This window comes from Oryctolagus cuniculus, chromosome 1, assembly GCF_051225735.1.
Source record: "Oryctolagus cuniculus isolate XC-2025 breed Fujian yellow rabbit chromosome 1, ASM5122573v1, whole genome shotgun sequence".
Classification (NCBI taxonomy): Eukaryota; Metazoa; Chordata; class Mammalia; order Lagomorpha; family Leporidae; genus Oryctolagus; species Oryctolagus cuniculus.
In genome coordinates this window covers 106,006,294-106,030,839 of record NC_142867.1, presented here as the reverse complement: position 1 = coordinate 106,030,839, position 24,546 = coordinate 106,006,294, and the positions used below count along the sequence as shown (strand labels likewise).

At 47.5% G+C, this 24,546-nt stretch overlaps 1 protein-coding gene across 1 annotated transcript in view; it reads right to left on the bottom strand.

Annotated features, from left to right (window-relative positions):
• Positions 1 to 8,495: 8,495 nt before the first annotated feature.
• HTR3B (5-hydroxytryptamine receptor 3B) overlaps positions 8,496 to 24,546 on the bottom strand; it is a 37,223-nt gene continuing 21,172 nt past the window's right edge. The window contains exons 3-9 of the mRNA XM_002708384.6: positions 20,890 to 20,934; positions 20,455 to 20,564; positions 19,721 to 19,890; positions 19,069 to 19,226; positions 10,382 to 10,592; positions 10,080 to 10,262; positions 8,496 to 9,396 (exon numbers count right to left, since the gene is read on the bottom strand). Coding sequence (XP_002708430.3) covers positions 9,161 to 9,396; positions 10,080 to 10,262; positions 10,382 to 10,592; positions 19,069 to 19,226; positions 19,721 to 19,890; positions 20,455 to 20,564; positions 20,890 to 20,934 — 1,113 coding nt within the window. The 3' untranslated portion in view covers positions 8,496 to 9,160. The remainder of the gene's footprint in view (positions 9,397 to 10,079; positions 10,263 to 10,381; positions 10,593 to 19,068; positions 19,227 to 19,720; positions 19,891 to 20,454; positions 20,565 to 20,889; positions 20,935 to 24,546) is intronic.

The window sequence follows — 24,546 nt, the reverse complement described above, 5'->3', positions numbered from 1 at the left end:
CTATAAGGACATCTGCCCAGCAACTGATTTTCAGCCTCACACTAATGTCATCCTGGTTGCTAATCACTGTGGCCAAATATTATTGTTTGAAAGTGTACGGGAGCTAGTGCTGGGGCATAATGGGTAAAGCTGCTGCCTGCAATGCCGGCATCCCATAAGGGCGCCGGTTCTAGTCCCGGCTGCTCCTCTTCTGATCCAGCTCTCTGCTGTGGCCTGGGAAAGCAGTGGAAGATGGCCCAAGTCCTTGGGCCCCTGCATCCGCATGAGAGACCTGGAAGAAGCTCCTGGCTCCTGGCTTTGGATTGGCGCAGCTCCGGCCATTGTGGCCAACTGGGGAGTGAACCAGCGGATGGAAGACCTCTCTCTCTCTCTCTACCTCTCCTCTCTCAGTGTAAACTCTTTCAAATAAATAAATAAATCTAAAAAAAAAAAAGTATCCAATGTAATAGCTCACTTGTTTGTCTCTATAGACAAATGTCCTCTTGCCTTGAGCTCTTTGAATATACTCCTGGTTTACTATGGCACATGTATTTGTGATGCTCGGCTACTCCCAAATAAATGGCATTATTCTTTGGAGAATCTTCCTCTGATTCAGTTTTTTGTTTTTCCTCTTAGATTAACAGATCTCTCCCTGTATGCTTGCCACAATACCCAACATTCTCCCCTTAGGAGTCAGTCCTTTGAGTTACGTTGCTCGTTTCCACTGAAGTACCCAGAAAAACAGCAGAAAGTGCCTGCACACTGCTGGGATTCTCAGGGGGCATGACATCAACCCAGCCACCTACTATCTGTATTCTGATGCCTTGAACCTGACGCTTTGCTGATGCTGGAGGGGCTGCTCCTTCCAGTGTTAGCCAACTCAGAGAAACAGCAAACAGCTTGCTGCAAGCACATTTTCAAGTACAAAACAACCAATCCACAGCCCACACCCCCAACACCCTCCTTTATGGAATCTGAAACTCCAGCTTACTGTCCACCTGCCCTAATTGTCTGGTACTGGGGTCAGGTACTTCACAATTCAGGACTGCCCCTACATCCTGAGAGACAACTGCAAGGAGCCAGACTCCAACCCTAAGCTGGTTTACCATGCCCCACTTGTTCTTCCCTGTAGAAACCACCATCAAGGCCCTTGTTCCTGATCCTCCCCCACCCCCAGCCCCTCACCTATCCCTGTGGTCAGCCTTGGTATTTTCTGTCCCACAAACAGCTTCCACCACCACCCACCACCATGGTGTGGTGTGGCTCATGCTCCCCCTCCTGGAGCCGTGAACAATAAACTATCTTTTCTGGAAATTATCTTGTAGATCCATTTGACCTTGCTACATATAGCTCAAATCTTTCATTAAGCTTACAGAAAATTGGCTTTAAAAATAAGTTTTAAAAGTTTTAAAAACCATGTATAATGAGGGGCCTTCAAAAAATTCATGGAAAATTTATATTATGAAAAAATACATGGGGCTGACGTGGTGGCATAGTAGGTAAAGCTGCTGCCTGTAGTGCCAGCAGCCCATATGGGCACCGGTTCTAGTCCCGGCTGCTCCACTTCCAATCCAGCTCTCTGCTGTGGCCTGGGAAAGCAGTAGAAGATGGCCCAAGTCCTTGGGCCCCTGCACCCATGTGGGAGACTGGGAAGAAGCTCCTGGCTCCTGGCTTCGGATTGGTGCAGCTCCAGCCGTTGCAGCCAGTTGGGGAGTGACTCAGTGGATGGAAGACCTCTCTCTCTCTCTCTCTCTGTCTCTCTCTCCCTCCCTCTCTCTCTCTCTATCTCTTTCTGCCTCTGCCTCTCTGTAACTCTGCCTTTCAAATAAATAAATAAGTGAATCTAAAAAAAAAAAGAAAAAAATGTATGGATTTCACAGTTTTTACACCAAAATAAACTCATCTTCATTTTCCACTTTTTAAGTCACCCTGCCACTCCATGAAGTCCTAAGTTTTATTAAAAAAATTTTATTCTGGCCGGCGCCGCGGCTCACTAGGCTAATCCTCCGCCTAGCGGCGCCGGCACACCGGGTTCTAGTCCCGGTCGGGGCGCCGGATTCTGTCCCGGTTGTCCCTCTTCCAAGCCAGCCCTCTGCTGTGGCCAGGGAGTGCAGTGGAGGATGGCCCAGGTGCTTGGGCCCTGCACCCGATGGGAGACCAGGAAAAGCACCTGGCTCCTGGCTCCTGCCATCGGATCAGCGCGGTGCGCCGGCAGCAGCGCGCTGGCCGCGGCGGCCATTGGAGGGTGAACCAACGGCAAAGGAAGACCTTTCTCTCTGTCTCTCTCTCTCACTGTCCACTCTGCCTGTCAAAAATAAAAAAAAAAAAATTTATTCTAAGTTTTTGCTTCTTCAATGACATCCACCAGTTTTACTTTCATAGGAAAGTGAAGTTTCCCTGACAGTACAGCACTCAGTAAAACGCATGGTCCAGAAGAGGACTGAGCTCATCCTGGGGCTTGTGCCCTGGCCCTCTACTAAAAACTGGGCGTGAGCTTGCTTCACCCACTCTCAACTGGAGGATACATTCATTTTATTTATTATATTTTACTGACTGTGGTTTGCTTTGTTTTAATCATTTATTTGCAAGGCAGAGAAAGAGAGGGAGAGAGAGCTCTTCCTTCCATGCGCCATTTCATTCCCCAACTGTCAGCAACAGCTGGAGCTAGGCCAGGCTAAAACCAGAAGCTGGAAACTCAGTCTGGGTCTCCCATGTGGATGGCAGGGACCCAGGCTGTGCATTAGCAGGAAGCTGGAGTTGGGAGCAGAGCCAGGGCTTGAACCCTGGCTCTCCAAAATGGGATATGGATACCCTAAGTGGTGTCTCATTGCTGCGCTAAACATCCACGCCCCGTAGATGAGTTTTAAATGACTGTATAGGCATTGGCACAGTGGAGGGGTTTTTGCTGGTTTTGTACATGATGTTCAGGAAAAACACAGCAGCGAGAGGTCCTTCGGGCAGCATGGGGACAGGTGTCCAGAGTAATGAGGTTAGGGAGCGGGAAGGAGCCAGAGTAAACTTAGACAAACTCCAGTCTCAGTGGGCAGAGGGCTGGGTGGTGGGAGGCGGCAGCAGGACACCAGGACTAAGGTGGAAAAGAGGATCCCGTGGAAGAGCTGAGAAGGAGATGGGGTGAGGAGGCAGGATGAAAACAGCGCCTGCTGCCCACGCCCTCAGCCAGGGGCTCTGCAGGGATGAGCAGGGTGAGCAGGAGCGATCCGACCAAGAACCCACTGTCTGCCTGCAGCCTGGGTGTCCAGGGACCTCCAGGAGGGCTGATCATCAGGCCATGCCTGTGTGGGCCGCAGGTCTCAGGAGCCCAGCATGAGGCTGGAGGGCAGCTAGAGAGAAATGAGAGGTAAAGGGGGAAGGAGCGGCTCCCTCCCCCTCAGACCCGGAGCCTGCTGCCCCCAGCCCCTGCAGTCCCTTCCAGCCCCTGCAGAAAACCCGTGCTGCAATTCCTGCTTTATGGCCTCTGCCAAATGAAGCACAAACTTAACTACATCACCTCCCTGGCAGGATGAGGGAGGGGCTGGGGGGCTTCGTGCTGGGCTCCTTCAGCCCCCTAATCTAATCACTGGTGTGGGTCATTTCAATTAAGGATACCGCAGTGTCTTGGGGGGCGTGGCTGCTCGTAAAAGCCTCCTCCCTGCTGTGGCTCTGCTCATGGGGAAGCTCTTGCTGTCTCGGCAGGTAAATAACTCAGGGCTGAGCGGTTCTGGCTGCTGAGACGGGTCTGAGCTTGGGGGACAGGACAAGGTAGACTAAGCTGGGTACAGAGATGACTGAGGCGGGCCCAGAGGCACGGCGACGGGTGCCAGAAAGGAGGCCATGCTCTGGATGGAGCCCAGGGACTGGGGTCGGTGGCCCGGGCTGGTGGAGGAATTCCTTCCCTTAAAAAGCCAAGCACCTCCTAAAGCCTCAGGTCAGAGGGTGGGGTACAACTGAAGCTCCACGTGCTTCTGCTCACCTTGCCTTCAGGTGTATAATTAGATCCTGAGATGCCAGAGGACCTGAGGAGGCCTGAAGCCGACCTGGGAGGAGAGCTGCCCGTGTGGATGCTCTTTCGATTGCTTCCAGTTTCTGAGTCACTTAGGCTGAGTCAGGCCACGGGAGACTGGCTGTGTCCAAAAGGAGACTTAAGAGGGGAGAAGCTCAGTGGGACAACAGCTGATGGTGGAAGTTGGGAGTGTGGGGGGGTACCTTTTGAGAAAAGGAGGCGCCTCTACCACCTCATTATTTACAACACAAAAGGCTCCGGGGGCTCTGGGAGGTCATTAAGCAGCAAAGCTGTCTTGAGACGTAATGATAAACCAAAGTCTACGTAGCTAGCCTGGGACCGTGGGCTGAACTAACCCTATTCCAGACAGCAGTGACGGCCCCAGAGCTGGAGCTGTAATTGCTTGGTGAGGGCTGCAATTACTTTAGATTCTGGGAAGCAGCATATGGTGAGAGCATGCACAGCTGGGAGAATCCCGTTTTGCTCTGTTCCTCAGTTTCCTTCCTCTCTGAAAGAAGAATCATCATGAAATGCACAAGCATTTGGAGGGGCTGCTCTGTAAACAAGGGCTCCTGGCATCTGTGTCCCTCCCCCAGCAAGGGACACTGCTCTAGGAGCAAGTTTCTAGTGGTGTGTGATAACAGTGCCACAGCCTGGGGAGGCAGACCTGACCATGGGGCTTGACATGAGTTCCTGGAGGCCCACTGAGATCAGGGCCTCTCAGAGTCCACCCTGGAGTCGTTTAGGCTTCGCTGCTGAAAGACCTCTTCCGAGAGACTGACAGAAAACCTAGACAGTGATATCTGGGCCTGGAGCACATCTGACCAGTAGGTTTTGTCCCTCAGATGTGGGAAGTGGATTGGGGAGTTCCTTTGTCACCCCCATCACTCAAGTGCTCTGCAAGGAGGCATGTGATGGCTTCAGCCTTGGCCTTTGGATCCTATAGTGAAGTTGCTACTGGGGAGAGCCTGAGCCCAGGACTTGATTTTGGTAGAGGAAACTGGAAATCTGACCCCACACCAGGGACTCGAGACTGGGTCCCATCTGTTGATAGCAGATGGGTCTTTATTTTGTGATAGTTAATTTACTTTTCAAAGTGCTGATCTGATATATATTTTTTAAAGATTTATTTATTTAGTTGAAAATCAAAGTTACACAGAGAGAGAAGGAGAGGCAGAGAGAGGGAGAGAGAGAGAGAGAGGTCTTCCGTCTGCTGGTTCACTCCCCAGTTGGCCTCAATGGCCGTAGCTGGACTAATCCGAAGCCAGGAGCCAGGAGCTTCTTCTGGGTCTCTCATGCGGGTGCAGGGGCCCAAGGACTTGGGCCATCTTCTACTGCTTTCCCAGGCCATAGCAGAGATCTGGATCAGAAGTGGAGCAGCCAGGACTCAAACTGGATGCCCGCACTGCAGGTGGCAGCTTTACCCATTACACCACAGCGCCAGCCCGATATATTGTTTCATTTCTATGCTTACACCTCTGTGATGTGGACAGAGTAAGCATAAATAGCTCCAATTTCAAATAAGTTAAGTGTAAGTCAGGTTCAGCTCAATGCCCCCTGGCTAGATAGGGACGGAGCCAGGACCCAAACCAGAACTTCTGAGTTTCAATCTGGTGCTTTCTCCAGGACAGAGTTGAAAAGTGGGGGGACCCCACTGCAGGCTTTTTCCTCCTCTATGAACTGGGAGAGCATGTGGAGAAAGCCAGAATCAATAGAGGCCAGCAGAATGTGTCAAGGCAGAGGAGGCCTGTGGTAGGAAGTAGGAAGTGAGGAAGGAAACAGGTGAGGTTTGTATGGACACTTCCTGTTGGCAAACTTCTTATGCTCCTCATTTCATTAACAGCAGCGGTGGAATTTCATGGACAATTGGCGTTGAGCACTAACTGGGAGGTAATGAGAGAGGGAGGATGCAGGTAAAGGCTGTTTGAATTTAAATTCTTTTTCTTCGGGGGGAGAGAGGGGGCAGATTTTTTTTTTCAAAAGCAATTTTAGTGCTGGAAAAAGTTTCTAGCAAACAGCTTTGGACTCTTGTGTCCTCTGTCGACAACAGACGCTGATGACGACCGTGTAGCCCACTGAGTTCTGCCACCAACTTCCTGATGACTGCCCTGGATGGGGGCTTGGGGTTGCCCAGGGACTGGGCATAGATTTTTGTCTCTCAGACTTGGGAAAGCGCATCACATATGTGTCCACCATCAGCAGTGAGCTTGCATGTGGTACTCTGCAGTAGTTATTGGAATCAACATAAGCAAGTCAGTATGGACCTGGGCATAGACAGGGGATAAAACAGAAAAACCGGCTAATGGTTCTAGGAGTGTGTGGTCTGTTTGGCAAATCACACACACACACACACACACACAAAAGAGGCTCAAAATATTCAAAAGGAGAACAATATAAGGTAATGTAAAGATACAGAGGAAGAGAACCATGGGGGATCTGATGAAAAAGGCAGAGCGGGGATAAAGCTGTTTGGGACAGCGTTCTGAAACGGAGTTGACACACAGATTGGGGAAGCAAAGGAGGAATGCGTGGAACAGAAGTAGAAGCTTAGATCTACTGAGGACAGTAGCTTGGCTATCCTGAAGACTGCAGAGGACACAATGAAAAGCAAAGAAAGGCAAGTATTAGGGGAGGGTATTTTGGGGGAGAAGATTGAATTCTAATCTTACAATTCAAGTGCCAACGTGACTAGGGCTCTTTGGTTCTGAACCAGTGACTGTATGCACAGGTGGGAGTGAGGGATCACTGGAACTGTGGGGTTAATTTTATGTGTCAACTTGGCTGGGTCCCCATATTGAAATATTGAGTCAAAATTATTCTAAATGTTTCTGTAATGGCATTGTAGATGAAAGTACAATTTAAACCAGTAGACCTTGAGTAGAATAGATTAACTTCTATAATGTTGGTGGGCCTTACCCAATGGGTTGAAGCCTCGATAAAAAAGACTGAGCTCCCTGGAAGAAGAGTGGGTTCTGCCAGCAGATCACCTTTGAGCTCCATCTGCAGCTCTTCCGGGGCTCCAACCTGCTGATGCAACCTGTAGATTTTGGAAGTTCCAAACCTCCACAGTCACATGTGAATGTTAGTGATGAGCTGATTTGCGTCCTGAAAAAAATTCCTATGTTGATTGTGTCCCAGCTCTTACCACCCCAGATATGACCATTTGGAGATAGGGCCGTGAAAGAAGTAGTGAAGGTTAAATAGAGTCTTTAGGATAGTCCCTAATCCTATAAGAGGACATGGGGTCGGCACTGTGGCATAGCAGATAAGGCCACTGCCCCCAGTGCTGGCATCCAATATGGGCGGAGGTTCGTGTCCTGGCTGCTCCACTTCTTTTTTCATTTATTTTTTTACAGGCAGAGTTAGACAGTGAGAGAGAGAGACAGAGAGAAAGGTCTTCCTTCTGTTGGTTCACCCCCCAAATGGCCACAACGGCCAGCGCACAGCGCCGATCCAAAGCTAAGAGCCAGGTGCTTCCTCTTGGTCTCCCATGCGGGTGCAGGGTTCAAGCACTTGGGCCATCCTCCACTGCTTTCCCAGGCCACAGCAGAGAGCTGGACTGGAAGAGGAGCAACCGGGACAGAACTGGCGCCCCAACCAGGACTAGAACCCGGAGTACCGGCGCCACAGGTGGAGGATTAGCCTACTGAGCTGCAGCACCAGCCCCGGCTGCTCCACTTCTGATCCAGCTCTCTGCTATGGCCTGGGAAAGCAGTAGAAGATGGCCCAAGTCTTTGGACCCCTGCGCCCGCGTGGAGACCCAGAGGAAGCTCCTGGCTCCTGGCTTCGGATCAGTGCAGCTCTGGCTGTTGCAGCCAATTGGGGGAGTGATCCAGTGGATGGAAGACCTCTCTCTCTGTCTCTCTGCCTCTCCTCTCTCTGTGTCACTCTTTCAAGTAAAATAAATAAATCTTTTTAAAAAATAAGAGGACCTTGGGCCAACAGGTGCATGCATAGAGGAAAGACCATGAGAAGCCTCAGCAGGAAGTCAGTGGCAGGCAAGCCAAGGAGAGATGTCTCAGGAGAAACAAATCCTGCCAGCACTTTGACTTTGAACTTCCAGCCTCTAGAGTGGTGGGAAAAAAGTTTGTTTAGGCCACTTAATCTAGTATTTTATGATGGCAGCCCTAGATGGCTAGTGCAGGGACAGTGGATTATAAATTCCTTGAACTCAAGGACCATGGCTTGTGTGTGTCCCTCATCAATGCCTTACTCAGGGCGTGTGCTCATTGAATGATGTGCTAGACTCATCTTGGAAGCCTTGGCACCTGGATTTGCTCCAGCAAGGATGCACAGGAGGGAGACGGAGGCTGGGTTAATGGGAACAAGAGCTTCAGAAGGATGTGGAATGGCAGGGATTTTGTGCTCTAGTTCATACAAGGTTGACTGTGGGGATCAAATCCAGTGAAGACTGATGTGTGACTGATTTAGCAATGCCTAGGACTTAGTCATCACTCAATAAAATTTTGTTGAATAGATGACCAAGGCAGGATGGAAGATGCAGTGAGCTTACATGTTTTTAAAATATTTGTTTATTTGAAAGGCAAAGTTACAGAGAGAGAGAGACATACAGAGAGGGTAGGAGACATAGAGAGATCTTCCATCCACTGATTCACTCCCCAAATGGCCACAAGAGCCAGGGCTAGGTCAGGCTGAAGCCAGGAAGCTGGAACTCCAAGTACCTGGGCTATCTTCCACTGATATCCCAGGCACATTGGCAGATGAATTGGAAATAGAGCAGCCAGGACTTGAACCGGTGCCCATATGGGGTGCTGTTACCGCAAGTGGGCAATTATCTCACTGTGCCATAATGCCAGCCACTACAATTTCTTTCTTTCTTTTTTTTTTTTAAAGCTGTCTACACATACATTTATGCATGTATGTGCCTAGAAGCTTCCTGAAAGTAGTTGCTAATGGTGGCTACTTTCAGAGCGTGCACTGGGATAAGAAGGAGGGCTGACTTTTCCTGTGTACTTTGTACTGTACAGACAGTTTCATCATAAATGCATTGCCTCTGGGTCATTCAGTAGTCCACTGGGTGATATACTTGGACTTAGTGAAAAGCAGTGCGGGGAGGACTTCTAATTCCACCATTCCTTCGCCTTCCATCTTCCCACAAGAACACCTCCAGCCTCCTCTAAGAGCCGTGAGCACAAGGAGGAGACCAGCAAGTTTCAGTCTTCAGAAGCCACTCCACAGCGCCCAAAGGGAGCTCAGGGTGATGGCGTAGAGCATCAGCACGGCGAGGTAGCCTCGGAAGAGCAGTCGGTCGAAGCGGTACAGGAGAGCCAGCCACTCAACCTCCTGTTGCTCCACCTGGTCCTGAGTTCGGAGGTAGCTGTTGATGGACTGAAGCTGGAGCCAGACTTCATTCAGGGCCCCTGACTGGGTCTGCTGGTCTCGCCAGGTGGAAGACCCTGCAGGGTAGGGGACGGCACCCTAGGTGAGCCAGGAGCTACCGAGGACCACCTGGAATTTTCCCTTGAAGCAGAGTGATGCATCCCGCAAAACCGGGCACTGGGCTGTTGGAGGTGGGATCTCTCTCCCTACCTGCTTAGGGGAGACTGAAGGGAACCTGGGAGAACATGTCAGAGCTCTATTATGAAAGTCTGGCGTGTGAGGGCTAGATCCATTTAGGAGATTTTCTGGGCTCAGCATCAGCTGAAGGTGACTCTGTTGCAGCTTTAGGAGCTGAGATTATTCCTGCACCTTTTACATTGAGCAACTAGAACCCTAATATATACAAGCTCAGTGTGTGTGTGTGTGTGTGTGCACGCGCACACGTGCGCGCATGTGTGTGTGCACACACCAGTCCTCTCCTAATCTGGAATCAATGACTCAATTGAATGGTTGAAACTGGAAAATAAAAGAAGGTAAGAGCAACTGGTCTGACTTTCAAGTGAAAATGAGGCTTTCTGGAAAGTCAGCCAGAGGCAGCCTGCAGTCCCTGGAGAGGTAATACACACCATAGTACAGAGGCTAAGACGCAGGTGTGTCAGATTCTTTCACAGACCAACGTGGCCCAGAGCCCTTACAATGGGGATTAGTTCTGAGGGTGATAAAGCATGACACAGTAAAGACTCCAAAACTTCTCACAAACCTGTTACCCCAGCGTGCGGGGCCCTGGGATCCATTCCAGGTCCGTCAGCATCAGTATCCCCTCGAAGGCACAGGAGGGACCGTTCTTGCCCACTGTGCCGCTCATCGTGGAGGAATTTGACCAACAGGATGGACTTAGATAAGCTGAGAACCAAGAAGGCCATGCAAACTATGAAGAAGGCCCCTGTGAGGAGAACCAGAGCAGAGAAGGCAGAGTTGGCAGCGTCTCTGGTCCCCTCCCTTCCTCCTCCAGTCTGAAATGCAGCATCAGCTGTTTGGCAGGCAGCATCGCACAAGGCTCACCAATCAGTGGGGTGCTCCCTGTGCTCCGCGGCACCTCGTTCGACATGTTGACCCTGAAGACGGTATAGCCCACCAGCACGCTGGTCTTGAACACAATCCTCGTGCGGCAGTTGGGTGGCAGGTAGAAGCTCCCCAGGTCGACAAGCATCAGGAAGATGCTGGGAATCAGCAGGCTCACGACATAGACTAACGGGCGCCTGCGAATCACCACCTGGCCAGGAACGAGGCATCTGTTAGAAAGACTAATGTCTGGCCAAGTCCATGGCCAGAAATGCTCCATGAAGTCTCAGTCCGTTTGCATTATATGAAAATTCTATGTAGTTTATCACAGATACACGTTTGAGGTTATTTTGTGTTTTACCAAATGGATAAAATAATCCTTTCAGCTTCTACAGAGCTAATATTATTAATAATTAGAAGAAGAAATAGTTAACATTTATTTATCACTTACTGTGAGCCAAGCACTAGACTTTTACATGAAGGCAAGTCAACATGTTTGTGGGAAATTGAATTAAAAGATAAATTTATTTTGGTAAAAAAATTTTTTGAAACCCCTGCATACCAGAGGTCTTCAACATTTAATGAAGAAACTATGCAAACACTTCAAAAAATTTTTGCACCAAAATAAACTTCTCTTTGAATTCCATTTCTCCACAAACATTTTGAAGTACCCCCATACACTTTGCTTATTCATGTCTCACAACCTTAAAGGTTGGGTATCTCTATTTCCATTTTACAAACAAGGAGACAGAGGTTGAAAGAGGTTGACTTACTTATCCAAACTCACACAGCTGGTGAGAAACTGTTTCAAAACCAAATCTTTCTTCTTAAATCACTTACTATGCAGTCAATGGGGTTGCTTTCAGTTTAGTTTATCTTGCTTGGAATGCCCTTGGTATCCAGCACTTGTATATCTATCAGAGTCTGGGCAGGAATGAATAGCACATCTAAACTGGGAGATTTCAGGAGGGTTCAATAAAGGGACTGTTTGCAAAGTGTGGGCAGGGTATAGGGAAGCCAAAGAAGAAAGGCTGCCCTGGGACTTTAGGGGATGAGAAACTCCTACCACCCTTAGGTCTAGAGGAGTCAAGGGCTAGGAATGGGGACCAGACTTGAGGAGAGAGAACTGTGCAGAGAGGCAGGAGCAGGGGCTTCCTGTTGGGGGTGTGGCCAGCCTGGTGACACTTCATGAAGGGAAATGGAAAAATAAGTACCCCTTTGTTCACCTCCCTCCCTCCCATCTCCTGCCACTGTTCTTCCCTGTCTCCCCATTTTGACAAACATGACCAGGGATCCCATCTCTGTAGAGCACAAGCTTAGTCCCCAGAAACAAGTACAGGGGAAAAAAGAGGGCAGGGTCCCTTGGAGTAGGCACCAGCTGAAGCTGCCTTGCGTGGCTTGCACTATGGGGACAAACAGCTGTTTGGGGGTCTCACAAAATTACTATTATTGTCACTATTTCTTATACCTAGCTTCTCTGGGATGGCAATAGGAAATGTTTTGGAAAAACACACAATCTGTTCTCATTCTTCCTAAAGAGAAGCCAGGGAATGGATGGGTTGCTTCCCCCACTATCCTATGCACCTTCATCTCATCCCATCCCTATAGTGGTGATACCCACCATAAGGCCAAAATAAGGCCTATTTTATAGTGGGTGTTCAATAAATGTGTTTGAACAAATAAACATTCCAGGCCCTTTGCTAGTGGATTTGGACAACGATAATGTTTGAAATCTCCCATTTTTCTAACCTGCCAACAAGGGAATGCTTTCTAAGTGTCAGATGGCATGCTAGATGCTTTTATGCATATGATGTGATGTATTTACTCCTAGTTGCAAACCTGTTAGTAGGTCATATCTTTCACCCCGTAAATTTTCTTTTTTTTTTTTTTTTTTTTTTTGGACAGGCAGAGTGGACAGTGAGAGAGAGAGATAGAGAGAAAGGTCTTCTTTGCCGTTGGTTCACCCTCCAATGGACGCCGCGGCCGGCGCGCTGCAGCCGGCGCACTGCGCTGATCCGATGGAAGGAGCCAGGAGCCAGGTACTTATCCTGGTCTCCCATGGGGTGCAGGGCCCAAGCACCTGGGCCATCCTCCACTGCACTCCCTGGCCACAGCAGAGGGCTGGCCTGGAAGAGGGGCAACCGGGACAGAATCCGGTGCCCCGACCAGGACTAGAACCCGGTGTGCCGGCGCCGCTAGGCGGAGGATTAGCTTAGTGAGCCGCGGCGCCGGCCTTCACCCCGTAAATTTTCAATAATAAAGCTCAGCCCCCATAAGTAAGTTGAGTATGTGGCAGGGCCAGGATGTGTCCCAAGACCCGAAAGTCCCTGCTCTTTACTACTAAGGCATCGCTGCAACACTCAACCCCACCAGACCTCTGATTGAGTGCATCTCATCTCCATATCCTGCCATGGAAGAGAATCACAAAGAAGTGAGCCAAGATGACGTGCAGAGGCCAGCGATGGTGCAGAGGTGGTAGGGGCAGTCCAGACATCACCTTGCTGGTGACAGCCGGGGCTCCCTAGCCATCAGCTCTAGGAGGGCATCCCAACTCAGTGGAGCTTAGCAGGCCAGAGCCGCTTGGCGGATTGTAGTCTGGCTGTTGTCTTTCACATTAAGCATAATTGGCTGCAGATATCTAAAACACAGCAACACTCAGTGCTTTGCAATAATTTGGTTAAAACACATTTCTACCAAAGTGCACTCAACAAGAAAAACAACAACAGAATTAACTGTCATCAACCTGCACCTCTCTAGCTCCCACCATCACTGTGACTGAGCCAGCCATGGTTAGGTGGGGGGAGGGGAAAAGGAATCAGATATCAGGGTCCCTGGAGGGGTTTCTGTTGTGACCCAGCAAGGACTGTTGGTGATCTTTCTTTTTGGGGTTGGCAGGGATGACCAAGCCAGTGGTCTCTGGAGGGTGGAAATGGGATACCCTAGAGACTTCAGAATAGACAGCACAGAAAGGGCAAGAAGAGCCTAAGAATCATGCTACACTGGATGACCAGGAACATGGAAGAGCCCAGTCTTAAGACCAAGGGAACAGAATTCCAGAGCCTCTCCATCCTAAGGGCCTGTGTGGGCTGGTTTCAGTGGTCCTCGGTGAGCAGTCACCTCACCACACCTCCGTTTCCCTCTTTTTTTTCTTTTACAAAGCAGCTTATTTTTGCTTTGCTAAACATCTTGTATACAATTGAGATGAACTGTTGCACTCTTTAAACAAAGTGCCCGTGTAGCTAGCACAAGCCGAGATGATTCATACATGCAGAGGCTAATGCAGATGCTTGAATGTTAATCTCGGCCAGAAACAAGGTCCGGTGACCTGGCTGCTCAAGGACCCTGGTTTCTGAGAAGGTGCCCTTTCATGGGAGCATGTGTTTCCCGGGGGGTTGGGGGAGGGGTGCAGGAAGAGCTAAGAGGCTTCGTGGCAGCTGGCTTCATGGGAGTGTGACTTGTGCAGCCACACTCGACCATACACATGGAAGGACTCTGCACTTGGCCTTAATGCTCTGCTGGTGCCATTTAGAGATCCTTAATACTTTCTGCACAAGTGGCCCAGTGTGCACTAAGTCCCACAAACTATGTAGCAGATCCGGTCAGGAGACTATTCCTCACTGGCTATCAACAGCATCTGAAATCAGAGGGAAAGGACATAAGTATAAGGGTAGATAGTTCTGCTGTAGCATAAAGCAAAGAACTCTCCTGTCTCCATTTATTAAAACACTATACAGCTAGTTGGACCCTCCAAAGCCACACCATCCACTCCCCTGCCTTTTACATCTTCCTTTCTGAAACAGATCAAGTACCTACACTTTTGGGTTTCCTCGGAACAAGGAATACATCTTTAAGTTGATTTAGGGACCATGCTCCTACCTATGGACTAGACTAATTTTGGCCCAGTGCGGCCAAAAGAAACTCTAATTTTACCACAGTTTCCAGAAATGCTTTTATTATCTCATTTGATCTTCAGAGTCTTTTATTTCTTTGTTTAAAGGATGTTAATTGAACCCAAACAGGTTGTCAGGCACTCGCCTAAATACTGGACTTAGCACTGTGGATAGGACAGGGCCCTGCCCTCGCTCCAGCTTCCGGGATTAGCAGCAGTCTCTGGTGGTTGGATATTTCTCCAGCCTGTGGGCAGAGAGCAATTGTGCCCCCTTATAGGCCTGATTTATATATATGATTTCAGACTTCTACACCTCCAGACGTATAAGGAAACATACTTCAGATGTTTCGAGCCCCTTGGTTTGGGATACTTTCTTACAGAAGTCTTGTGAAACCAATACAGGCGACTTGCCCAGGAATGCACAGTGGGTGGATAGCAAGTGGGGCTGGAATATACTAGGATAGTAAGTTGTATGTCAGCATTATGAGGATTAGGCACACAGTTTTTGGAGTCACATTTACTGGGTTCAAGTCCAAGCTCCACCAATCATCCTACAACTTCTACTAAGTTACTGAACGGCTCAGTACCTCAACTCACTCAGAGGTGAAGATTAAGTGGACAAATATTTTAAGTTGTCCCTGGCACAGAGCAAGTGCTCTTTGTGGTGCTACTGGTTATGTCTCCATGGGCAGATTTTGAGGCCCATGGTAGATATCAGGAGTCTTGTTTTATTGATCATTATGTCCTAAGTGTTTACCATTGAGCCTAGCACATGATAAGAGCTCAAAAAATGTTCATGGACTAAAACTGGAGTTGGTTGATAATGCTGCTTTTACCCTAAATGTTGAGGCTGGTGCTTCTGAGGGCTCACTCTCTGCAGATCATGCCAGAGCTCCTGCTGGCAGGGAGGTATGTCACCCGCTCAGCGAGACATGGCTCTCTACAACACTGCCCCTAACTACAGCCCATCATTTCTAATGGACTAAAGGAGCTGGTGCCTTTAAATTGCACAGAAAGGGAAGAAAAAGCACTTTAGTTTCAGCCCGTGTTCTCCATTAGACACCCTTCAGGTGTTAGCAATATTATGGCACAATTTCATTATCCATTAAAGCCAGGTAATAATAAGTACACAAAGGTATTTGGAGCCTATTGATGTTAATGAAAGAGATCAATCTAATTCAGAGTGTGTGTGTGGAGAGCTCCTTGGAGATGGAATAGGCCCCAAGGTCAGCCTCTAACTGCCTCCTTGATGGTAGACCCCACCAGTACTCAATTTTGCATGACCGTCTTTATGACATAGTTGGAATTTTGACGCCCAGACTCACGCTTCATACAGAAGCCTATTTTCCTCCCCTTCCCAGCCCCTCCAGACATTCCTAGTCCAGAAAGAATGGGAAAGCTGCTGCATTTGAGTGAGATCCTTGTTCTGGAGTGAGAGCTTCTTTGATCTGGTCTGTGGATTGTGCTGGATTAGCAGAAAGTCCATGATTCCTGTATCACTTGAGTGACCCTGGAAGGATGTCTAGAGCTGTAAATTCTCTCTCTCTCTCTCTCTCTCTCCCTCTCCTCTGTGTGTGTGTGTGTGTGTGTGCATGTGCAGGCATACACATGCACACTTAAGTTCTATCAAGTATACAAGGTGCAATCAATGGGTATCTCAACAAAACCACACTAATCCAGAAAACATTGACAGGAAAAGGATAAATGGGGCATCTTTCTCTCCTAAAAGCCCCTTTGCATTTTTCTAGATGTACCCTGTGGGCACGCCAACTCCTGCCTGAATGAGCATTTTGCTCAGTGGGAGGATAACTGTGGTTGGGCTCAGTTTAGTCCCTACAGCTGTCCACCCTTTTCCATCCAACATGAGTTCCTAAATTTTATTCCTACATCCTCCGGCTTCTACCCTCATTGTTGCTGGTTTTTTTTTTAAACTCTGCCATACAGAAATCGAATGCTCACCCTGCTGTTTCTGGGAGCCGGCACCTCCGATAATGTATTGCAGGAAACCTCCCCTCCCATGGCTGCTGGATCAGGTTCCAGGCTGCACACAGATATCCTTGTAGGGAGAAGTGCCTGCGCTCTGGGCCCCCTGTGGAATGTAGCCCAGCTCCAAAGCGTCAGCAGTGCCCTCCGATAAACAATACGTGTCCCCGAGCCCGCATCTATGATTGCACATTAGCTGGAACTAACAGGGTAGCCAGAGCTTTTGATTTGGTATAAATGGCAGCAGCGTATGACAGTTCCAGGGCAATGATGTATTTAGAGTGGATCATTGCCTCTCCTGCCTGCCCCGCCTGTCCCCAGTCTCCTGCTGGACAGCCTGAACTGGGACTTGGTGGGTGATTGGATTGAGAGGGGCTAGCCCTTTCCTGTTAGGACCCTGGCAAGGCTGATGTTGACATGGAACTGGGCGAATTTCACATAGCTGGCCAAGAACGACTGAAGGTCATTTGGATGTCTGGGATATTCAGTTCAGGGTGGGATGTAGAGAATAAAATAAGCCCAGGCACAGAGCACATTGCAGCATTGGGGAGGCACGAGGATGAGAGATGGAGAACTGTGATAGCTACTGAATCTAATTAGGTCTTCGCAAAGCTGAGGAGTTGCTCCCAAGTCTGGCTCCCTGCCCTGCCAACTATGAGCTGTGACTCTACTCAGGATCTTTTCCCTTCTCTGTTCTGAGGACCAGGGTAGAAGCCACCCTGCTAGACAACCCATGTGAGCTCCCAGGGCCAAGGGATCCAGGGAAACTCTCCAAGGGCATGAAAGGGAATGAGGCCTGCCTGCCTGCAGCAGCTTCCATGCAAACACTAAAGGGAGGCCTGCGCCGCAGCTCACTAGGCTAATCCTCTGCCTGTAGCGCCGGCACCCCGGGATCTAGTCCTGGCCGGGGTGCCAGATTCTGTCCCGGTTGCTCCTCTTCCAGTCCAGATCTCTGCTGTGGCCTGGGAAAGCAGTGGAGGATGGCCCAAGTGCTTGGGCCCTGCACCCCATGGGAGACCAGGAGAAGCACCTGGCTCCTGGCTTCGGATCGGCGCATCATGCTGGCTGCAGCGGCCATTGGAGGGTGAACCGACGGAAAAGGAAGAAAGGAAGACCTTTCTCTCTGTCTCTGTCTCTCACTGTCCACTCTGCCTGTCAAAAAAACAAACAAACAAACAAACAAACAAAAAAAAACACCTAAGGGGAAGAAAGCCAAGCCAAGGAACAGGCTCCTAGACCCAGGGACCTCCCTCTCACTAAGCGATCTCCTACCTTTCTCTGTTCATCACAGGAAAGCTTCAGCGGCTGTTCACAAATTGACATTTAGGGTGAACAGTGACATGTAACTACAAATAATGGCTGCTCTATGGAGAGAGCATGTGAGTGTGTGTGTGTGTATGTATGCAAGTGTGTGTCCTGTTTGCCTGCCTGTCTCTTGCCTGTTTGTCTTCTCCGTACCGTGTAGGTAATGGTGTGTGCAGAGCTCTCCAGAGCGCTTGGTAGGTGACTATGTTCCACCTTGCACGTGCTACTCCCTCGCATTTCCCTTTAATGTTCGCCATTATTCGAGCTGCATTAATAATGTTTGCGGGCTGATATCTTTAAAATTAATGAGGTGTTTACTCTTCGCCAAGAAACTCATTGAAATTTTTTTTAAAAAACCTTTCTTTTTTTCCATCCCTTTCCTTCACTTAAAAAAAAAAAAGCAGACAAAAAAAACGACAATGCTAGCTTTGCTAAAAACCAAGCAGGATGCTAGGTCAGGACCCAAACCCCATTGCCAGGAGAATGTGAGTTGAGATTAGTTACCAGACAGTGTTATTCATGAGCCAGCTTCACACCACAGCTGTGTCTAAGAGCTTTGCTAGACCAATGGAGGGACATCTGGGTTCCCAATGACAGCCTATTTCCCTGCCACCCCTTGGCACATCCTTTGCAGCCATAGCACCAGTCTAAATTGTCTTCCTTATTCCAAAGACTTGTTTCTAGGGCCTTCATCTGCGTGCTGTCTTGACCCGCCATCCATCTGGACCATGATTTGGCATGGGCCACCCACCCCTGTGCCTCTGTCCACCCTGATGGCCACCACTGGCTGACTTTGTGTAGAAAAGCCAAGGGCACTGCTGAATGCTAACAGTGTGCGTCCACTTCTTGACTACGTGTCAGAACAGTTTACCGGGAGAACCTTCTACCTCTGAAGCAGCAGGCTTCACTGTCCTTTACCCCATGGCACTCCTGCCCGCAGGACAGTTTGTCCAGGAACAACACAGCCAAGACCATTCCAGGGATGGGATGGATGGGTTCCCCTCATGTCCTTTCAGGCAGTTGTTCCCTCTGATTCAGAAGCCACCAGCGGTTTCTGAGTCCTGCAGGTGACTATTGGCAAATCCCTTCAGATACTCAAGTGAATAATATGATCATTTCATGCATCTGCATCTGGAATTAATTGATAACTTGCTCAGCACAATAATGCTAATAAGATAATCTCAGTTTGTTGTTTGGGAGTTTGCTTGGGTTTCTTTCTCAGTAGCAAGAAGAAATGATAACAATAGTAAGTGCTGAAAGGTTTAAAGATCCATACAGGAGGGGGTAGTATCTGAACACCACACTCTCCACCTGCACCAGCTGGAGCTCAAGGTCTCTCACTGGACCTCTGCTCTCTGAAATGCTGGGATGCAGACTGGATGTGCAGAGCCATTGAGCCGGCTGTTATTGGGTGTTAATGAATGAGACTGTGGAATGGAGCCAGAGATCCTGCAACCCAGCAGAGGAAGCCAGGGACTGCAGAAAAGTAGACAGCAGGGGCAGAACCTACATTGAACTGAATCTGTGCAAAATCTCCAGTACCGCTCTGCAGGATGCCGTACATTGAGGACACAGAAAGAAGTTCCCACTCGCTGTCATTCAAAAATGCATTTTTGTTGTGCTTGATGTCTTCTCTGCTCCTCAGGAAGGCCAGGTCTACATCTTGCACTGGAAACAACAGAAACAACTGACTTCCTCAGGTAGACATCGAGGTGCCAACATCGACACACTTGTTTCACTCTCAGTTCAGATCCTTCTTTTTCCTCCCGTCCTCCTCAAGGAGAGTCCTGCTTGCTTTGTTTCCAGTCACATGCACACACACATGCACACGCACACAATGATGAATTCTGGGTTTGGAGTCCAGCCTCCACAGCACGATGGAGCTTGACAGGTGATAGAGCTTGTCCTGTGCTATCTGTGACATTCCCACTGGCACTGGAGGTCTAATATTGCATGCACAAATCAACAGCAGCAGTGGGCTGTAACATTGCACTGAACAACAGCAGTAGCCAAGTACCAGTGAGAAGGTATTTAGGTTTTTAAATAGCCAGTTATGTGCAAGAATAAAATAGACCTGAGGATGGTGTAATATCACTTGGCCTGTGTGGGCTAACCCAGCAGTCACGTTTTCCAACTAGTGAACCGCATCTCTCATAGTTTACCTGTGTGCAGGATGCTATTGAAGGTCAGGCTGCAGTTCTGGACATCAAATGGAAAGGCATACGTCTCTAGACTGCATGCAGAGACCACTTGGATGGGCTTGGAGTTCTTAATGGTCCCAGATGAGTTCACGTAAACATAGGGAAGGTCAGGAGATCGTTCAACATCCACACTGCATGGAACACAAGGGAATTGTTGTACAGACAGGACTCTAGCCATTTCCAAACATAGGGCTGATTATGAGATGGCAGTGACCATGACACCCAGGCCTAGCCTAGCACTGCAGAGACAGAACCACATTTCCCATGCGATGATTCACCCTGACAGAGACAGGCTCAGCAGTACCAGCCTTGTGAGTTAATTCATTTGCTACTGTGCCTACATGGACATAATGAGTAGCCTCAATCATTCATAATCAAATCTGCCTCTTACATGACGTCAATTCATGGTATATCTTTCTTGAAAACTCCCAACAATATGTTCCTTTTCAAGAAGCTCCTGGCTCCTGGCTTCGGATCGGCACAGCTCTGGCCGTTGCGGCCATCTGGGGAGTGAACCAGCGGATGGAAGTCCTCTCTCTCTGTCTCTACCTCTCTCTGTCATTCTGTCTTTCAAATAAAGAAAATAAATCTTTAAAAAAAAGAAGCCAAAAATTAACAACACTGAAAGCAAGCCACAACTGGCCTGAATGTTCAAAGCACTCGAGACCCCAGAGAAATACACCCAGCACACTTACAACTCATTAATGATGATATCAGGGGCCCAGATAGCACTTCGAGGGAGGGAGATCTCGCTAATCTCATCAAACATGCTGGAGTTCCAGGATAAAAACTCATCATCCCAAACCTGTTAGGAGTGGCCAGAAAGGATATTTATCAAAATAAGGCAAGGTCAGTTTCACTAAAGAACAGAGATTTGAATTAATAACCCAATTTGTGAGCCCTTTAGTTCTCTCTGTTAGGCGAGAGGACTTCCCATTTAAATCCTAAAGCTGGTAGCCCCAAACAGAAACCATGCCCATACATCTCACACAGAATCTAATAAATCAGGGCTGCTGAACATCTAAGCAACTAAAATTGCAAAGATAGCATCTATTCCTTAGAATAATTATATTTTACAGCAGATCCAGATGAAGAGTCCAGCATACGTGGAAGGAAACATGATCATTTACCTCACGGTACCACACACTTGTCTTTAATTTTTGGTTCTGTGCATCCTGCAAAGCAAAAAGAAAATCCACACCAAATCTCAGAATGTCAATAAATCAAAGGCCGATTCAACAGTCAGACAATTCAGAGAAAGAAAATCAAATCTAACAAGATAATGCTGATTCTAAAAACATCACTCTTCAATACCTGGGTATTCCCAGCTCCCATTTGATATGCACACCTGTCGCTATATGCTTTATATTATTTATGACAAAATGGCACTTTGCCAGCACTTGACATCTTGAATGATTTGCTAATCTCTTTTCTATTCTAATTAGTTTCTCTGCCATTATTCAAGCTAAAAAATGATTGGTAATTTTAGCTGACTCTGAGCTAAAAAGATGAGACCAAGCTTTTATTTGTTATCAAGATATTATTCATAATTTTTCTGTGTGCAACTGGCAGCCATTCCTGTTAAGTTAACCATATTTGGATCTCTCTGCTTGTAGAAAAAAACCAAATGGCTTAATGTAAATGAGGTATTATTTTAGATGATATAATAAATGTAATTTTCCATTTCTGCAATGACTCAGTGATTTTTTTAAAAGATCTCCAAAAACAGCAACCAAAAATAACAAAACCTTTCCTAACAGTTTTTTTAAATATATAATCCAGTAAAAAACATTCTAGGACTTGTAGATCCACAATGTTCTTGATGAGTCAAAGAAAAGGAATCACACCATATACAGACATTAGCTCAAAATGGATCATTAACCCAAAGGTAAGCTCTAAAACTATGAACTCTTTTTTTTTTTTTTTTTTTGACAGGCAGAGTGGACAGTGAGAGAGAGAGACAGAGAGAAAGGTCTTCCTTTTGCCGTTGGTTCATCCTCCAATGGCCGCCGCGGCCAGCGCGCTGCGGCCGGCGCACCGCGCTGATCTGAAGCCAGGAGCTAGGTGCTTCTCCTGGTCTCCCATGGGGTGCAGGGCCCAAGCACTTGGGCCATCCTCCACTGCACTCCCTGGCCACAGCAGAGAGCTGGCCTGGAAGAGGGGCAACCGGGACAGAATCCGGCGCCCCGACTGGGACTAGAACCTGGTGTGCTGGTGTCGCAAGGCAGAGGATTAGCCTAGTGAGCCACGGCGCTGGCCCAAACTATGAAACTCTTAGAAGAAAACATAGAAGTAATTCATTATGACTTTGAATTAAGCAATAATTTCTTATATAAAACAACAGAAGCACAAGCAACAAAATAAAAAATCAAAGGGATATTATGGGTTGAATAGGATTGTCTCCTCAGAATTCATTTAACATATGTAAACTCCGATGTCTTAATTTTTTTTAAAGATTTATTTACTTGAAAGGTGAAGTTATAGAGAGATAGATGGAGAAAGAGAGAGAGAGAGAGAGAGATTCCATCTTCTAGTTCACTCCCCAAATGGCTGCAATGGACGGAGCCACGCCAATCTGAAGCCAAGAGCCAGGAGCTTCCTCCAGATCTCCCATGTGAGTGCAGAGGCCACCCATATGGGATGCCAGCACTGCAGGCGGTGGCCTTACCTGCTACGCCACAACGCCAGCCCCTGTCTTAATATTAATGGCTGATGAATTAAGGGTGGGAATTGATCTAGTTGTGGTGCCTGAGAAGTGGGTCTAGTGGTATGTCTTTAGGTCACTGGGGACACATCCTTGGAGGATGGTTCTGATAAGAAGGTTGATTATTTGAGTTCAGATTCTGCCTAGCTTCCTGGCTCACCACTTGATTGTTCCTCTACACCCACCATAGTCTGGTGGCACCCAATCTTGAATTACAACCTCCAAACTATATGCTGAAATAAACCTTTGCTTTTCCAAGAAGCTCCTCTCAGGTATTTTAGTTGAAGTAATGAAAAGCAGACTAATACATGGGATTGCATAAAAATTAAAAACTTTCGAGAGGGTATTTAACCTAAAGGTTAAAATGGCTTTATCATGCTTCAAGGTGCCTGAGTTCAAATCCTGGCCCTGGCTCTGACTCTAGTTTCTCACCAGTGCAGACCCTGGGAGGCAGCAATAACGGCTCAAGTAACTGGGTTCACATCTCTCACATGGGCACCTGGATGGCATTCCTACCTGGCTCAGACTAGGCCCAAATCCAGCTGTTACACAGTCATTTAGGGATTGAACCAGCAGATGGGAGCTTGCTCTCTCACTCTCAAACAACAATTTAAAAAACAAAACAAAATGAAAAAACCACTTTTGTTCTTTAGGGAAGATAATCAGGAAATAAATGGGAGAAAATATTTGCAAAGCATATATTCGATAAGGCTTGTATCCAGAATATATAAAGAATGCCTTTAACTCAACCACAAAAAACAAGTATCTCTAATGAGAAAAACACAGGGGACTTGAATAGACATCTCACTGAAGTAGATAAATATACAAATGACCAATAAGCATATGAAAAGATGCCAGGTATCACTGCTATGAGCCAAATTGTGTCCCCACCACCAAAACGAATAAATAAATAAATAAACTTGTATATTAAAACCCAATGTGTGCATACTTGGAGATAAGGGTTTTAGGAAGTAAGTAAGGTTAAATGAGGTCATAAACAGAGAGTCCTAATCTGATAGGATTGGTGGCCCTACAGGAGAGGAAGAGAAAGAAATCTCTCTCTCCACAGGGAGGAGGCAACCTTCTGCAAGCCAGGAAGAAGCCCTTAACAAGAGCTGAATCAGCTAGATCCTTGCCTTTGTACTTCCCATCCACCAGAACTAAGAGGAATAAATCTGTGGGTTAAGCCATCCAGTTTGTAGTATGTGTTATGTTAGCCCAAACTGACCAATGCAATCACTTTTCAGTAGGGAAAGCAAATCAAAGCTACAGCAAGGTACCACCTCACACTCATTAGGATAGCTCGTACAAATAACAAAAAAGATGGAAAATAACAAATGTTGGCGAGGATGTGGAGAAATTGTAACCCTTGGGCACTGTTGGTGGGAATGCAAAATGGTGTAGTTGCTGTGGAAAACAGTATAAAAACCAAAAAATAGAACTACCATATGATCCAAAAAATTCCACTTCTGAGTATATACCTCAAAAGAGGGAACTTGGACAGATATTTGTACACTCATGTTTGTATCAGTACTATTCACAATAGCCAGGGGGTGGAAGCAACAATCTATCAACAGATTAACAAACAACATATGATACAGATACAGACTGGAATATTAGTCAGTCTTAGAAAGGAAGGAAATTCTCACACATGCTGCATGGATGAGCCTTGAGGGCATTGTGTTAAGTGAAATAAGCCAGTCACAAAAGGACAAATACTATATGATTCCACTTATCTGAAATACCTATAGTTGTGAAATCCATAGAGGCAGTAGATAGAATAGTGCTTTCCAGAGGCTGGGAGAGGGGGAAGTGAGGAGTTATTTGTTCCATGGGTGCAGAATTTCAGTTCTGCAAGATGAAAGGAGTTCTGGAGAATGGATAATGGTGATGGTTGCACAATAATGTGAATGTGCTTAATGCTACTGAACTGGACATTAAAATTGGTTAATATGATCAGTTTTGTACATGGGTATTCTACCACAAGTAAGGATAATAATTTTTAAAATGGGCAAAGGATTTGAATAGATATTTCTCCTAAGGAGGTATACAGATGGCTAATAAGCACAGAAAAGATGCCTAG